General features: G+C 29.5%; 1 protein-coding gene across 1 annotated transcript in view; it reads right to left on the bottom strand.

Moving 5' to 3' along the window:
- Positions 1 to 2,744: 2,744 nt before the first annotated feature.
- Positions 2,745 to 17,727, bottom strand: part of LOC106687268 (serine-rich adhesin for platelets) — a 44,456-nt gene continuing 29,473 nt past the window's right edge. The window contains exons 18-29 of the mRNA XM_067046420.1: positions 16,373 to 16,468; positions 15,666 to 15,808; positions 14,844 to 15,009; positions 14,591 to 14,767; positions 13,518 to 13,717; positions 12,784 to 12,956; positions 10,906 to 11,274; positions 10,633 to 10,826; positions 9,255 to 9,437; positions 8,829 to 9,012; positions 8,018 to 8,153; positions 2,745 to 6,326 (exon numbers count right to left, since the gene is read on the bottom strand). Of these exons, the coding sequence (XP_066902521.1) occupies positions 6,275 to 6,326; positions 8,018 to 8,153; positions 8,829 to 9,012; positions 9,255 to 9,437; positions 10,633 to 10,826; positions 10,906 to 11,274; positions 12,784 to 12,956; positions 13,518 to 13,717; positions 14,591 to 14,767; positions 14,844 to 15,009; positions 15,666 to 15,808; positions 16,373 to 16,468 (2,073 nt within the window). The 3' untranslated portion in view covers positions 2,745 to 6,274. The remainder of the gene's footprint in view (positions 6,327 to 8,017; positions 8,154 to 8,828; positions 9,013 to 9,254; positions 9,438 to 10,632; positions 10,827 to 10,905; positions 11,275 to 12,783; positions 12,957 to 13,517; positions 13,718 to 14,590; positions 14,768 to 14,843; positions 15,010 to 15,665; positions 15,809 to 16,372; positions 16,469 to 17,727) is intronic.

Here is a 17,727-nt window from a genome sequence, read left to right as displayed (position 1 = left end):
AAAATTTAATTTTAAAAACAATTATTTAACCCAATGTAAATTGTTTATATAACTCAAAGTGTGGCAGTAAGTGAAAGTAATGGGATGTTCATATAACACTATATTTGTTTTTTGTTTTGTCCTAGAGATTTTTAATTGTACAGTGAGAAATTGAATCACAAAAGGTAGCAGTTTTGTGATAAATTTGATCTAATCGAACGGAATCAGGATCTCTTAATAGACATAATTTTATCAACTTACTTTATTGAGCACTATTAATATTTGAGTAAAAACAAAATTAAAACGTTTTTGACCATTATAGCCTTCCAATTTTTTTTTTTTTTTTTTTTTTTTTTAATTATCAGTTATAGGATGCTAAAAACAAAACAGTCATATATTATACAAAATATTTGTTTAATCAGTTATTTAACAAACTTTATATTGTAGTTTTCAATATGTCTCATGTCATTTCAAATTTCTTCACAAAAATTTACAGGACTTATTCAACTACAATATAGTCCTGGATTTTACAAATACAACACTGAGACGTAAAAGATGTGCAAACATCTAAACATTTTTATAAACACCTTAATACACAATATCTATTTACAATTTTATTATACAAGTTAAATATTTCAAAGGTCATACTTAGTCTGATTGAAAGGACAAAAGCTGTTTCTGATTTAAAATCATTCAAACATTCCCTCTAGTGTGATGAATAGGTTGAACAATATCTTTGTTATGATGGAAATTTTAGACAATAATAATACATTTTATTAAAAAATAATATTTCTAGATTTAAGAAAATAAATTTCTAGTACATGGTAAATCTATGAAAAATATTATCTATAGTGTATTATTGACAGTAATTTTTTATTTTTAAATTTGCCAAGAAGTATTTTATGCACCAGATAAATTTGATATAAGGAAACAATGACTTTTTGAAGGTGATTTTTCTATGTTAATTCTTTTGTATTACTATAGTTTTACTTTTAATAAGTTAAAATAAAAAACCTGTTCTTCCTATAATTAAAAGACATTTCATTACATGATATAAACAATTATAAACTTCAAATTATTTTTCATGTCGAATAAATTTTTTTATTTGTAAAAATAAATGCTATTCCATGCTGTAGACTTCCAATAACAGCACTGCATCATCAGTATTCGAAATTATTTTCTTAAATCTTGTTCTATCAATAAAATATTATGAAAACAAAACACAAAATGTTTCAAAATTTCAAAAATGAAGTGGAAACTGGTTAATTTTTTGTTGTATTTTTGATATTTCATGGGTAATTGATAATAGGGTAATTATATTATTACCTAGGTTTATGGAAATACTCTACTTGGTTACAAAAATCTTCAGTTATTGAATTAAGAAAATACTTTTTATTTTCTTCATGTTTTACTTATCTTATTAATAGGCCTCCACACTAGCAGATATTACTAACTGCTAACTTTATCAAAACAAGATTGAGTCAGTGCTTAGAAATAGACTCCAGTTTGTCGTAAAACTAACTTTTTTATTAGTAATAAGTGACTGGACAATATGTACTGATGGAATTTACATAACCTTACCTCAAATTATAAATGCAAAAATAGTTAGATTAGCAACGTATCAGTTTCATATCAATGGTGAGAGTGATATCAAAATGTCACAAGCCACTATCGCAAACTAATAAATTCAGACCAAACAAGACAACCTTTATCAAAACATCTTTTAAAAAAATTAGAAAAGACACTTTTAAACATTTATAATTCAATTGAAACACTTATTTTTGAACACACAATGAAGTTGCAATGGTGAACATATAATTTGAAAGCAGATTACTAAATAGAAAAATTTGGATTCATCGTAAAACTTAAAATTTGATTCTCAAGAAAGAATTAGACTTTCGTACTAGTAACATAAACATTTGAATATGTGCTAACTCTAATTGGAAATAAATTTAATAAAAATAATTCAAATTTAAAGAGAGTTTATTCACAATCAAGCGACTTTTCATTACTCTGAGATAAGTTAAAACACTCAGATTGCAGAGAATTGATGTTTCTTAAGCAATGAATACATGAATTTGTTGTTCAAACATCAATTGTTGTTGGATAATGTGTCCCAAGATAAGCAACTCTTTGCATCTCAAATGCAAACCCTGTCCCGTCATTTAAAATGTTTAAAAACTCCCTTGTTTGGTCTTGAACGGTATGCAATATGTTTAATAATTTCTTTTGTAAAATATTTATTAACATTAGAACATTAGAAGAGGTTACAACGAAGACAATAGTATCAACACTCATGTCAGTTTCAAGAAGAAATTTACTCATAAATTTAAGAGGTAAAGAATGTAGGATTTCATCAGCAAACCATGATAGCTACCAAATATATTATATCCACTCATAGCATATTCAAGCGAGTGAACATTGTTCAAAGTGACCTTTGAAATAAAATAAATGCAATTATCCCAGAATATTATTTGATATCGAGTTGCAACAACTAAATCGTATTAACATTATATACATAAGATTTTCAATATAATTCATAAATTCACATGATGGTTTATATTATATGTAATACAACTAAATTTTATATGTTTAACAAGAATTTCCCATATACTCTACAATGTTTTCATATACTATATATTTTGTTTTAACTAAAAGAATATTCATATACAAATCACATTGCAATGAATATCAAACCAAGTTATTTTTTCTTTATATAAAGTTTTAAAATGTAACAAAGTGTAAACATATAAAGTCATCAGTTGATGCAACCATTGTATAATAATTCGATGGTGATAATATAATGGTCATAGTGTTAAGGCACTTATCTACCAAAACATTTATATTAAACTTAGAAGTATTCATTTCCATGATGTATTACCACTTAAATACACAAAATTATAGTGTTATGCAAAATTTGGGATATGTACAATTATCAGTTGAAATATAACTATTACTGCACAGAACTAAATTTTCTTATACATTGGAATATTGTAGTTAAACTTAAAAATTACAATTGAGGCAGTTACAGAAAAATGTGGATTTAAGCTCATAAACTCTTTTTCCTGAGAACCACAATTTATATTTTTTCGCAATCCTTGTTCATATATAAGTTTTAAAAAAAAATGTCTTCCCAGAATAATATCCTCCTTCTCTTATATTATATCCCTTATCTTTAATATAAAAAAAAATAATCCAATAAAATAAAGGAAAAATAAATTTTCAAACAATTATAAACAAAAGTTATTTAACCCTCAGTCAGATGCTACTAATATTTGAGGTGAAGTACTTAAATGTTTGTGTATCTTTGAGGATTTCTCAAAAGAGGGTAGGGAGTTGCTTTCTAATTTCCCATTCCTCACTCTAGGATAGTGATACAATTTTCTCAGTATACAGTTGACACTAGATGGTGATGTTTTAATCCACTGAATGAATTTTCCCTGACTAAATAAATATTTTTTATTTCATAAATTAAAAATTCTTTTGTATGTTTTTTTTATTTACCTACATAAGTCATTTATTTATGCTTCTGCCCCTGATTTCATGATATTTATTGCTCATATTATATTCTCTATATAATTTGTGAGATAAATTGCACCCAATCATGTTCTCTGAATATTTTTTATGTTAATTACATGTTTATGTAAAAATGTTATTTTAAAAAGTAAATATCATTATTTTAAGTGAAAACCTAAGGATCTTCATTTTTCCAAAAATCCAAGGAGAAATTTAATTTTTAATCTCAGTAATGATTGGCGCCTGAACTTGTTAGCATTTGTAGTAGTACATCCAACGAAGGGTTAAATACTTAAATTAAATTTTATGCTACCAAAAGTCTTTAGATTTTAAAAATTTTTTTTACTATAAATAACTGTTGAGTTTATGTTCATTTTTCAGCCAATGCCATAAATCATTTTAATGTTTCAGGAAACAAAGCATGTCATTATTCATATATGTTATTTAACTTCTACAAAGTTAACGGAAATGTATGTAACCATTAATACTATTTACACTTAAAATGGTTTAAATAAATAGAATCAAAGGTTCTATAAATAATTATTTTCTCTTTTAATTTTAAGTTTGAGGGACTAGAAATAAATACCTTCTGGTTTTAATTCATAATGAGTAAATGCATAATCATATTTAGTGTCATCCTATATCAGTGGACATTGACAATTAGGCTGCAATATATCAAGATTCATAAACATTCACTAGAAATTATTGATATTACCAGTTACTATTTCCAATATAAACCATCCGTTTGTTCAAAACATTTTCCAGTTTATTAACTTGTTGATTATATGTTTATTTCTGTTAATAAAAATTACATACATACTGGATAACCGCAACATACCAAAATCAATCAGAAATCAATACTGGTTATGAGCTGCTATCAATGTTATAATATTTTTGTAATTTTACTGAGCAAACTGTTTTTCTACTTGTGCTCCTACCACAATAACGTAATACGACCTCCTTATTCTATTATCTAGGAATAATTGGGGAATGTTTGTGCTAAAAATAAAATAACCACAATGATTCTTCTGTCCTCCATTGACAAGGACTCCCTTGGAATTTTATTTATATCTTGAGCAATCAGAAATCGACTAATGTGGTTTCTGTAGAGATATAAAAAGGGAAAAATACTGTTTTTGGTTATTTTTGTGGCCAGTGGGACCATTTAATAAGGTTACTTTAAATTCCTAATAGTAACAGGTAATAATCCATTATCAAATATTAAACTTAACTTCAGAAAAAGTACACAAACCACTGAGTATTACATGAATAACTGATTGAGGGAGGAGATGTGGTATCAAATCAGAAGACAACAAGCAGTTTCATGTTATCAACAAATTGAATTGCCTCAAATAGAAGAACATAGGATTGAAAGCTGTATCGATCAACTTGTTAAAATTGGTGCATTGTGGGTTACCAGTACGTATTAGATAGTTTTACCAAAATTAAGTTCATTTAGCAATATCTAAATATGAGTGATGTAATTTTATTAAAAGTCAAAAAGAAAAACTATAAAATTATCTGCAAAACCAATTATCAGAAGTCTACTGTATAAAATTTAAGACAGTATTTTATATTCCTTGATTCATTTAAAAAGAATCCAGAAATATAAAGAAATCTAAATATAGATGAGATTAAGGTAAATGAATTGAGGATTAATTCATTCACCAAAAAATCCTCTATATTGATTTTTAACTGATTTTATTAAAAATAAAACTACTCAAATCACGTATGACCTGATTTGAATATCGCTAATTCATGTCACGAGCTTATTGATGATCGATTACTTGTGCTGTTTTATTGCAAAACAAGTAATGTACAAGTAAATTACATATAACAAGAATCTACTGAACAAACAACATTCAATCATTTTATTATTGTTACTAACCTCTACTGTTAGATGCAGTTACATCATATTATTTCCAACAAACATTTATAATATTTTTATTTTGTTATAAACTTACCAATATTTTTCAGAACACAGTAAGAGCTTACAGCGATAAAATATCTTGTAGACCACTGTATACAATTGAGACAATGAGCTTGGAAGAACTATGACTTACATTTATTCAATTAAGGAAAATGGTCCACTATTATCAAACATCTAGATAATTTTTGTGCGTTTATGTATTACACACAACAACGAGCTAGTGCTACATCGAACCACTTATAAATTTACTTTAATTAGGCTCTAAACAATCAGTTTGGTTACTTAACATTGTACACCTATTATGTATTATAAAGTTGTATTCGAAAACTATCAACACCGATCTACATAAACACAATTAAACATAAAACACAATGCTTTATGTTTAATGTTTGAAACATTCAAAATGAGGAAGTAAAACAAATAAAAAATAGAATAAATAATATAGTATCAGTATCGATTCTTTACAGTAAATGGCACAAATTTCAACCCGATTTTATTGTTCCGTAGCCAATCAAGCTTACGGAACGCGCCACCTATTTGGTGTTAAACTTACTGTGAATTGCAATGAGCAAATAATATGTAAGATATATATTAAATTATATATTTAATAGTTAAATTCCCTAGGAAGTAGGATAGTATAGCCTATACACAAATTGACGAAACATATTCACCATGTTGCTCTGATCAAATAATTACTATACAGATCACTTCATTTTGAAGTATAATTAGGAAAAGATACAAATGTTTATTCATCTTGGCACATTTCTATTTTTAATGTGCCACTAACAATTTATCCTGATCACTTGTATCAATCACAATAGAAAATGGCAGTGTATTTCTTTTCAAAGTTCAGCCAATCTTAATCCATCGATCAATGGAGTATTCCAGAGCAGCCAGCCACCTAAGAATAAAATAGCGTTCTGAATTACTTGAAATGAAACAGGGGAAAGCTTTTTTCTTAGGAATATCAAAAGATTGGCAATAGGTTTCAAAGTCCATTAGACTAGAGGATTTAATAATTCATCATCACACAATATTTCATATAAAAAATATAATTAATTTACTTCTTTTAAATTACGCTCAATCTGTTTAAACAGAAATAATTTAATATTAATAAAAATTCACATTACTTTTATCATAAACCACAATTTAGAAACATCAAATATACTTAATGAATGCGATATTTGAATTTAAATTGAAAATTTAATTGATAAAAATAATAAGTAATAAGTTATTGTTATGAATTAATTTTTTGTTTTTATACATTTAATCATTTTTTCAAATATGATTAATTATAGTGTATTTTTTCTTTAAATCTATAACATTTTAGTTTTCACTCCTGGTGTTCCTTCCTACCTTTTGTTAAATATAAAGACAGAATAATCAATAAAAAATTTTAAATTAAATAAAATATTGAAAATTGAAACAACATATGAAAAAATATTTCACAAAAGCAAAGATATTATAAAAACCATGAGTTCATATCATCATGAAAGAAATCCGCTAAATGTTCCTGGAGGCCTGATAATACTGATTAGGATGACCATCAAAGATATACTTTGAATGCATTGCACAAATGCAAGGTGATCACTCTGAAAGTTTTTCGCCTACAAGGGGAGTCCGCCAGGGGGATACACTAGCATGTTTACTGTTTAACCTGGCTCTAGAGAAGGCTATAAGAAATTCTGGGATTCAGGCAACAGGAATTATTATAAATAGAACCGTACAGCTCCTAGCATACAAAATTGATATAATTGGACACTGAATAAGGTCAGTCAAAGAGACATTCCTCTCTTCGAAACAGCAAGAAAACTTGGTCTAGTGGTCAACCACAATAAGACCAAGTATATGATTGCTGAACAACACTTAAAACATCCTAGGGAAACGGTAGGATTTGGAAATTGTCTCTTCGAATGGGTTTCTGAATTCACCCCATATCTGGGCTCACAAGTCACATGCAATAATGCCATCGAAGCAGATATAAAAAGAAAGGATATTAGCCACAAACAGATGTTACTTTGGATTGGGGCAACATCTATCAAGCAGGCAGGTTAATGACCAGAAAAAAAACTTTCTCTTTACAAAACTCTGATTCACCCAGTTCTTACATATGGAGTGGAGACATAGACAATGGCAAAAGAAAAGTATCACAAGTTGACCACATTTGAGCAAAAGATCCTCTGAAAGATATTTGGACTGCCGTTAGTTGGGGGAGAGTGGATCCGATGAACAAATGAAGAGGTTTACAACCTCTTTAGTGAGCCTGATGTTGTTAGTTTTATCAAACGATATCATCTGAGAAGAGGTGGAGATGTGTCCAGGATGGAGGAACAGGAAACTCCTATAAGATTAATGATGGTGATAGTCCATGGCCGGAGGAGAGTTCGCCGCCCCCCAACTTCGATGGATTGATTGTGTGGCTGCGGATGCGAGGGGTTTGGGAGTCCACAACTGGATGGCAGCAGCACAGGACAGAAACTTCTGGAGGTTGCTAGTTGAGGTGGCTTGGACATGTCAACGTGTTATATCACCAAACTAATAATAAAAATAATAATAATGAACATAATTAGTTAAAAACAAATTTTTGTTTACCTTTTCTTATCCAACTCTGTATCAGTGTAAAAATAAAAATGTAATAGTGATGGTTCAGGAGGAAAAAGTTCGAACGAGAATCTCCTTGAGGCAGAGGTCAAACTCTGAACTCTATAGCCATGAAGACATACCATTCCTGTAAAAGAGGATATATATTTTGATTGATTGAATTTAGGTGTAATTGGAATTTTGATGATTTTTTAGTCTGATTTTTTATGACCACCATGGATCATTATTTGACTAACATGGTAATAACCATATACTTAAAACCACAAATGCAACTCATAATAATTAACAAAAAGATAAAAAATAGGTTAGATGATAGTTTATACCCTTCAATATTAATTTTTAAAATAAAGAATTAGTTATTTGAGCCAAGAATTAATATAATCTAGAATTTAATCTAATATAAATATCATATAATGATTTCCTTTTAACCTTGGAATAAACTAGTTTTGGGTTAATATTATTGGAATAATAATATTCTGGAGAATCTGTCATAGCCCGTGTCATTTAATGTTGGTACACTGAAGTGAATCTTGAAACTCCCAGTTTGTTTTGGAAATGGTGGTAACATTTAGATAAGCATTGTGGGTTGGCCGAAATTGAATGCAGTTGGCTTCAAATTTGAAAGTGTTAAATGACTCATCCAAGTTTAGAATTCCTTATGACATTTAAAATAAAATAAATTAAATTATTAATAAAAAACCCTTTAAGACCATAAACTTTGATTATTATTTCTAAGGATTATTATTATTGTTTAACAAATTAATTTTAAGTCAAGTATAAATTAGTGAAATATTTTTCTTACCAATAGCTTTTTCAGCATTTATGTCAGTATAAAAATATAAACAAGCATCCTTCAAAATACAAAATCTTCTTCTCCACGTCTTTCCACGATGATGAATAAGTGTAGATAGTGTTCCAACACAGTCAGGTTCATGAATTTTTGTGGGAGGTGCTTTAAGACATTTATCAGACATCCAAGAATAAACCTGTTAAAAAAAAAAAATAATAGTATCCAATATTGCTATAATAGATTAGGTTTTTAATCTTCAAATGGACTAAATCACAGTTATAAATCCCAACCATACTCTTAATATAGTTAGAAAGGGGGAAAAAATGAAACTTGTCAAGTTATAACTTTAACATAATGTGCTACTTTTTTTCAGAAGTTTCTTTTAAACCTTTTGTTTTTTGTATTATAGCTATTTTTCATAGAGACAGTTCCTCATACCAAGGGTTTACAAGCTTCTGCTAATGCAGCAACCCACTGTTCTGTCTCGGCAGCACTTGATGCTGCTAAATGTACACTGGAACAACCTTTTCTTGAAATTTTGAAACTGTGAGGTCTCTCTGGATCAGAAGTCAAAGAGACCATATGATCAGTGACCCTTAATGCTCCTAAAGGCTGCCCTCCCTGAAAAATACCAGAAATGAATGCATAAACCTGTTTGTGATCCTTTTACAATAGAAATATTTTATTCAATCATTCAGAGCAGCAAAATATTAAACCAGTAGTAAAAAGTTTTGGTCTTTCATTACAATTATAATAGTCATGGAGTTGGGAATCCAAAAGTCTAAAAAATAAATAAAGAAAGAAAAAATAAATAAATAAAAAGGTTTGGTACACAGATCATACAACTTTCACTTACTACTCTACTTTGAGTTGAAATTTATTCTTACTCGTTTCAGAACTTATATTTTTGATATATTTATGACTAAGTATTGTCCGTACCCCATTTTTGTGACTAAAGCTTTTATCATGTTAAGAGTGATTTAAAAAATTGGGGAGGGGCATAAATAAATAGTAAAGTAAATAAATATCATGTTACAAGTGAGGAGAGGAAGGAAAAGAGAGGGGAGCTGGACAGGAAGAGGGAGAATAATTAAAACTATCCTTAGGACATGATTCTCCATTAGTATTTTATAATTAATCTTTTTTAGTATTTATATTAAATATTCTTCTTGTTTTTTATGAAATACTTTTTTATTAGTGTCCACAGCATTATTTTATATTATCTCATAAAAAATGATAATCTAATTAATTAATTTTTTATGCAATACGATTGTAGTATATTCCTATTGAAAGTTAATATATTCACTTCTTAAAAGTAATATTTTTCAGACAAATTAAAATTATTTTGTAAAACTTATTTATTTCAAAACAATTTTTTTCCCTCTCAATTAAGGTTATAAATCAACATTATAATACTTATTCATGTTACCTACACAAATTGCTCCTGAAATGATATTTTAATGAAAATTTTCCAAAAGTGGTTATTTTGACTTTTGATAGAATTTTTGCTCAATTCATTTTTCCATTTGAATCTGATATTGGGAAGTGTTTTGACTCTGAAGTTTATGAAAATAAATTAGGAACAATTCATAGGAATATGAAGAAAAATTGCTGTGTTTAAAAATAATATGTGGTGATGGATTCATTCAAAATAAACTAAAAATGGCCATAAACTTTCTGGTTCACTCAGGATATTTTTTTTTAACTTTTTAATTCTCTCAGGATTTTAAACTTACATCTATATATTCTTGAAAAGTGAGCTGACTTACACTCTTTATAAATATAAATGTCAATCTAAAATAATGACTATACTCACAAAATCAGACTTATAGTGGTATAAGCAGTGGTCTTCTTTCAGAATGAAATATCTGAGAACCCATACAGGTTTTAACTTAGATGAGCTAATGGACATTCTATACAGGCAACCACATATCACTGGGGAGGGTACACTAGCTTTTGTTGAAAACTTATCGTAAGTCCGTACTACTTCAAGTTCAAGTGTATCTGATCCTGAAATTTTAAATGAAAATTTTTTAGGCCAATTTCTTCTTTATAACGATGATAATGTAATATTCAGTATAATTTTTACCAGCATGAGCGAGTTTTACAACTTCTGAGTGTGTGGCATCTAATACATTCGTATTGTTGACACTAATAATTATATCTCCGACTTCTAAACCAGATGATTCAGCTGGTGTTCCACTCTCAATCGCAGATACAACTACCGGCTTAGAACCATGAATCCGAAACCCAAACTCTCCAGAGACTCTCCGGACCAAAACCCTTTTATCTGCTTCAAACGATTTTGAAGCCAGTCTTTTGTACATTTCCAAACTAGATTTCCTGTGAACCATTCTATGAGCAATCGCCTGATACCTTCTTTTGAATTCATTTTCTGATTGAGTTGAATCGGAAGAATCTTTTCTTAATCTCTGATGTTCTTCAGTTTCCTCTTCTTCTGTTATAAAAAAAATAATGGATTAATTTAAAAAAAATAAAAATCAATAGATATCAGAAAAATAAGAACCATCAAAATTAAAGCTTTGAATAATGAACATTCAAATTGGCAATGATTTACATTAAAATATCCAAACTGGTTGGAGATGGGTGGAATAAGTAGTGATTTATTATTGTTATGATATTGGAGTGGAGTTCATGAATCAAAGTCACTTGCATTAGAACTTTAAACTTTTTCACCCTGATGAAGAACTACTATTCAGGCTGAAACGTTGGCACGTAATATAAAATAAATTTAACTTCTTATGAGTGTTCTCTTCATGGACCACATTCCATGACCAATGTCTAATTATATGATTATATTTAGTTTTAAATAAACTTTAAAGTATTATTCTTATATGATAACAATGATTTACTGTTATTACAGAAAAATGTTATATTTCTATTTAAAACAAATGAGTACTTGTTCTCACACCATGTTTCGAAAAACCGAATCCACCGCCTGGAACATCGGTTTGAGGTATTGCTACAAATCAGATCAGTTGCCATTGTGGTCTTGCAAGGTGCCCAAAGGAGGGTATTGGCTAAGTAATTATAAGTCAGGGTATGAGTGGCAACTAGCCAAAAGTCGACTAGTAAGTTGATCTTTTGTGAAATATAGTTGGTCTATCTCACAAATATTCAGGTTTTCCATGATTTCTTATTTTTTATCAGGATATTAGACCAGTTTAACTGAACTTATTATTCTCTACTTCTGGCAGGGAAGCTTTGCATAAGACATGAAAAAAAACAGGAACACAATGTCAGAAAATATATTTATTTTTTTATAACTTTTAATTAACTGGAGAATTTAAAAGGCAACACGATACTTACAACATTGCAATGAATAAGATAGGCTTGTAGAGGTAAATAAAAAACAGATCCCTAAAATGTTTACTAACACTGAACCAACAAGTAAACATCCGAGAGGTAGACTGAAGCATGGGTGAAATGATTTTGTCAAGTCTGATCTAGTATATTTGGGTTTAGAAGGGCATCTCTGAACAGCTGTATGTAAAGGGTGGTATCAGTATCAAACCTGTAGCTTCTCTAAATTTTCATTATTATTATTACTAACTTGTAATTAAGTGTTCAATTATAAACAAACCTATTTTAATATATTACATTATTTATAGAATATGTACATTTATAATGATAAAATCAATTCATTTGAAAATATTATAAAATTATGTGTTTTTTCACTGATTTTTATTGATTTAGTTTTACTCTTCTTATTTCCTGTTCCTTTCCTTTTATTCCTATTTCTAGATAGTATTAATACAAAAAATAAATAAATAAATAAATAAATAAATTGAAAAGAAATCAGAACCACAATGAAGTCTTTTCAAACCAGAGAACACATATATCTTTTCATATTATCATTTTAATTTGCATATGCTTTGACACCACAAAACCTAAATTATTCAAAAATATTTAAACCCTTATAGATTTTTTTAAAGATTAAAGTTACCTGCAACTTTAGACTCTGGCCTTTGCCAAAATTGTTGTTCCTCTGCTGCACCGATGTAAACCCAAGTGCCAGTGTTGTAGGCCTCTGACAGGACGCCCGTCCACTCATCATCATCATCAAGGCTGCTTGAATGTAATTTCTCCATACTGGCATCAGTTGAACGTGCTAATGGACTGATAAGAAAAATATATTGACATTAATAAGTAAAGCTAAAGAACAATCAAGGAAATTTAAATTCAGAATGTTTCATCGCCAAAATAAAATATTTTTTAGTATATTAAAATAATAAACAATTTAATAGTCTAAATTAAAGTACAGTAGAACCTCGCTTAACTGTCCAAGTTGGGACTGAGACATCTCCTGTTAAGTGGGAAAGCCGATTAATCCTGGGTGTACAAAAGAAAAAACTAAAATATTAATTTAACTCTTATATCAGGTAAAAATTAAAGTGCAATACAAAAGACAATCAGGCCATATCTATATAATATATATTGAAGTTAAATTTATTAGATACATGATTAATTTAAGCATATCAATGGTCTCGTTTTCTCTATGGTTGTCACACGAAGTCAGTTATTTTGTTTTACTTAACTTGTTTTATCGTCTTAACGTGTTTTATCAGCTGTACAACAATAAAAAAAATTTTTTTTTTGTTTTTAATGCCAATTAATCTGATGAACTGGCTGGCTAAGCAGAGTTCTACTGTATATTGAATTAATATACTAGTACTATACCGGATCTTATCTTTTCTTTCTTCTCTGGCTCTTTCCTCTGACTTTGCCCTAGCAGCTTCTGCATGCATACGATGCCTTCTTTCCTCTGATCTAAACCTTTTTTCTGCTTTCTTGTACAACCTTGTTCGATGTGGAGTTCTTGGAGAGTCCTCAAAACCAGCAGGAGGCTGAACTATTGTTTCTGCAGGTTTCTCAGCAGGCTATTTAAATAAAACAAATTCAGTTAGTTAGTCAATATGACATAGGGATTGCATTGATTACTCTTAAAGCCAATCTTGATGCTTGATCTGCCAATAGAGACCCTTGATGAATGAATGAATGTGTTTGTTTAGTGTGCAGCAATCCTACTACTATTTACTGATATAAAACTACCTAGCTGCCACAACAAGAGTCATCACACAAGCATTTTATTATATATTATATTGTTATATTCATAAATATATTATAAAAATCAATAAAGATTACAAAAGAATCTTCTGATCCAATGAAAGCCTAATGTCATACGTAGTATCTCTCAATGGCATTTACGAGTAGCCCAGAGAGTTGACTAAGCATAAAATTGGTACACGAAAATGTGAATTTCCTCTTCGGGGATTTCTCCTCCATAGGAGAAAGTAACAATATGTGGATTAGTACATTATAGTACTCCTATTTTTCAAATGTATATTGGACTTATTTATCACTTCTGCCTTCTCCGGATCTCCCTCCTTCCTATACTTTTTTTTCCTTTGGTATGGCTGGTTCCTGTAAAATTTGTCATTCTTGACTGTCATGGTTTACTAGAGTTAGTGAGTTTTTTACATTTTTGAACTGTGTCAATGAAGCTGAGAACTCTAAGTACATTTTTGGAACTAAAATTTCAATCAAGGTTGGCACCTCATAGATAACTCAATATCTGTTTTCAATAAAGTCAATAAACCTAAAAAAATTAGATAATTCAAAAAAAGATCGTTCTTTCTACAGCTTTGACTTATTGACTTTATTTTAATTTGTTAAGGTCAATAGCACATTGGAAATGTGAGTCAAGTTTAATCTATCTCAAATAAAGTTCTGTATAACATTCAAGTTGTTACCTTAGCTGCCTGGGTTTCATACAACATTCCACAATGAGAGCATGTGGAAGGAGCAGTTTCTCCCGTAGCATTACTACTAGGTTCACTATAGAACACAGAATCGCTGCCAGGGCTTACTGATCGCAAAGACTCTGCACTCAGTGCTTTGAGTCTCGCTGAGTCTGGGCTTGTTGCAACCTACAAAGTATCAATTATTTATTATAGGTGGCAACATGAATAACAGGATACAGTAATTAACTTAAAAAATACAAACCTTGGCTCTATGGTGTTTGCTCGGGCTGCCACCAGGACTGTGGACTGTATAAGGACTCAGTCTGGAACCTGTCACTACTGCTTGATCTTCTTGTGGACTTGGTGATTTAGCTGCTGATATAGAACATCGTCTCTTCGGCAGGTCTTCTCCAGGCATACTTTTTCTTCTAACAATGAAATGGTTAATTTTTACTACTGAGGAAAGGGCTGGCATGTAAACAACCTGTAGATAGCTGTCTGGGGAAGAAGTTTAGGAAAGAGGAGAAATCTTTAGCCCGGAATGTTGGGGGATTTTTATTTATTTTTTAAATAAGCCTATGGCTCATCTTTACTAAACAAAATGTACATGTGTCTGCATCAGACAAGTTTTCAAAAGCTGGAGGTAATGAAGGATATTTTCTATATAATAAAATGGGAACAACATCATACTTAAACATTTAAACAAATAATTTTTTTTAAATTATAGCAGTCTCTAATGAGGTAAGTTTTATTTTATTTAATGCCTAAAAAAAATGGTTACAATGGGATGGTGAGATAAAGACGGTATGGATGGCCATTATTACTATCTAAGAGAGAACACAAAAAATAATAGTGGAATTATATTTCATCCATTATCTCTATTTCTTTCAAAATAAACTCCCCACCTGCACATATAATGGACCGTTATTTAATATAATGTACCTGATCAATAATATATAATGGACCTTTATTTTTAATTCCAGCATACTATTTTTTTATTTATTAAAACAGGAAAGCCTTTTTTCTTTTTTTTTACTAAGTTTAACTGTCAATACATACTTAAATACAACACAATTTTCCTTACCTGGTATGAATTGTTGGACTTTTGACTGGAGGTGTTTTCCGCCTTTGATTCTCTCTGGCTCTTTTGTTCTTTCCACAAGTACATTCCTCACTCGACTCATCACTAGTATCCTGAATTCCGATTCCATTGTTTAATTTTCCTTTCTATTTTGTCATTACAAAAAACATTTAATTAAATATTGTTCATATCAATAAAAATAATACTAAAATATTTTAACTATCAAAAGAAATAATGAGAATAAAAGTGGAACCAAATTCCATTAAGATTAAAATAAAATAGGATATATTTTAATTTTAACCATCAAAGTTTGAAGAAGTTAAATGAAATAAGTTTTGTATGTTTTTATATTTTTTATAAACTGGTGTTGGTAGTTGAGATCAAATAGCTTAATCCACTTTAATTTTTAGTAGCTTCAAAATATGTCAAAGCCTTTAATTTAGATAGTGTACACTATCTCTTTTACTACTTGACCTTAAATGCAATAGATCATGTTTGTTAATAATAAAACATTTTACAGAAAAGAAAAAAAAAAGTTTAATATTGATTAAGACATTTCAAGCAACGAGAATAGTTGGATTTTACAAAGACATATCCGGGAGTATAATTTTTAATTACTAGTGTTACATCTTAAGACTAAATAAGAAAATTTGTCTCTTAGAAAAAATAAATGATTTATTATCATAACTACAACTACTTTAAATTTTTACCTTTTCATCAGGTGTCATTCTTTGTGACAACCAATCTTCTTTCCTCAATGTTTCAGCAGGGCTTCTTGCAGTGATTGGAGTGACTTCCCTGCTTATCTAAAATATAATATGTTTTCATCAAAAGTATGTTTAGTTGTAATTATCTTTACAGAAAAAATCAAAAGTATTATTGATTTTTAAGATTTAATTATTAAATTATACATTTAGCTTTTAGTTGATCAAATTTAAAAGAAATCTATAAATGGAATTTGGGCCGGGTGCGGTCAATTAAAACTCAAATAGTAAATTGGTGTACTATTTTATTAGAGCCAACGTTTCACCCCACGTTGCAGAGCTTCCTCAGAGCTAAAAAAAGATACAAACACTTAACATAAGTAAAAAAGTAAATAGAAAATTACTTGGGTATAAAATGAAACGTAAAATTTAATATGAAAAATTAAAGGTTATTAACAATAAATGAAAACGGTAATAGTAACAGATAAAGAGAAGAAATATTGAGGAAAGTATATAATTATGTAAGAAAAGTATGTATTTGTTATAATTATGTAAGGAAAGTATGTAAATAAAAAGTTAAAGCAATTCCAATACTGAAGCCTGAAACTCATAACCCACCTTGGACTCTAAAACAACCTAAAACTATGCTACATCTTTCCCATATAGAAAAAATAACACCAAATTTGTGGAGTAAAAAGAACGGTGTTTGCCTTTCCTTTAAAATATTCCAGAACATTTTTTGATATACACTGACGGTTCCAAATCAGGAGGCTCAACCGCCTCATCTTTTGTCACCTGTAATACAACCCATATATTTAAATTATGATCAATATATACCGCCACATTTCACGTGAGAGCATCAGCCCTCCATTTTTGTCTTTCAATAACTCAAAAGATAATTCTAATAATTTCAGATTCATTGAGCTCACTAAAAAGTTTGAGAATTATGTACCTGGAACATCTAATCAACATAAGATTCCAATGTTTCCTCTTAAAACTATCTGATCAAGGTAAGTCCATAACTTCCATTAGGAGGGACCAAGCCACATTGGCACTCACGCTCCCTGGCCAAGGCACCCACACTCCCTGACCAAGGCACCACTGTTCTTACCCTATTAGAGGCCAGTTGTAGTGGATTATCTAATATATGATAGTTAGGTGAGCCAAGATGGCTGTAGAAATGAGAGTGGGGAGATAAAGGGACAAATGACTTGAAGGACAAAGATATTTGTAGGTTAGTGACCGAAGGAGGAGATTCTTCAGAACAGATGCAGGTAGTAGAGATATGGTCCTGAAGGTATGTGAATAATTGTAAAGGTTGGTAAAGCAGAGTTTATTTAATTTAGTTTATATCTGCCGAT

This window comes from Halyomorpha halys, unplaced genomic scaffold, assembly GCF_000696795.3.
Source record: "Halyomorpha halys isolate HHAL.00 unplaced genomic scaffold, Hhal_1.1 Scaffold939.1, whole genome shotgun sequence".
NCBI lineage: Eukaryota > Metazoa > Arthropoda > Insecta > Hemiptera > Pentatomidae > Halyomorpha > Halyomorpha halys.
Note: the sequence above shows the minus strand (reverse complement) of the source record. Positions and strands in the feature narration are given on the sequence as shown.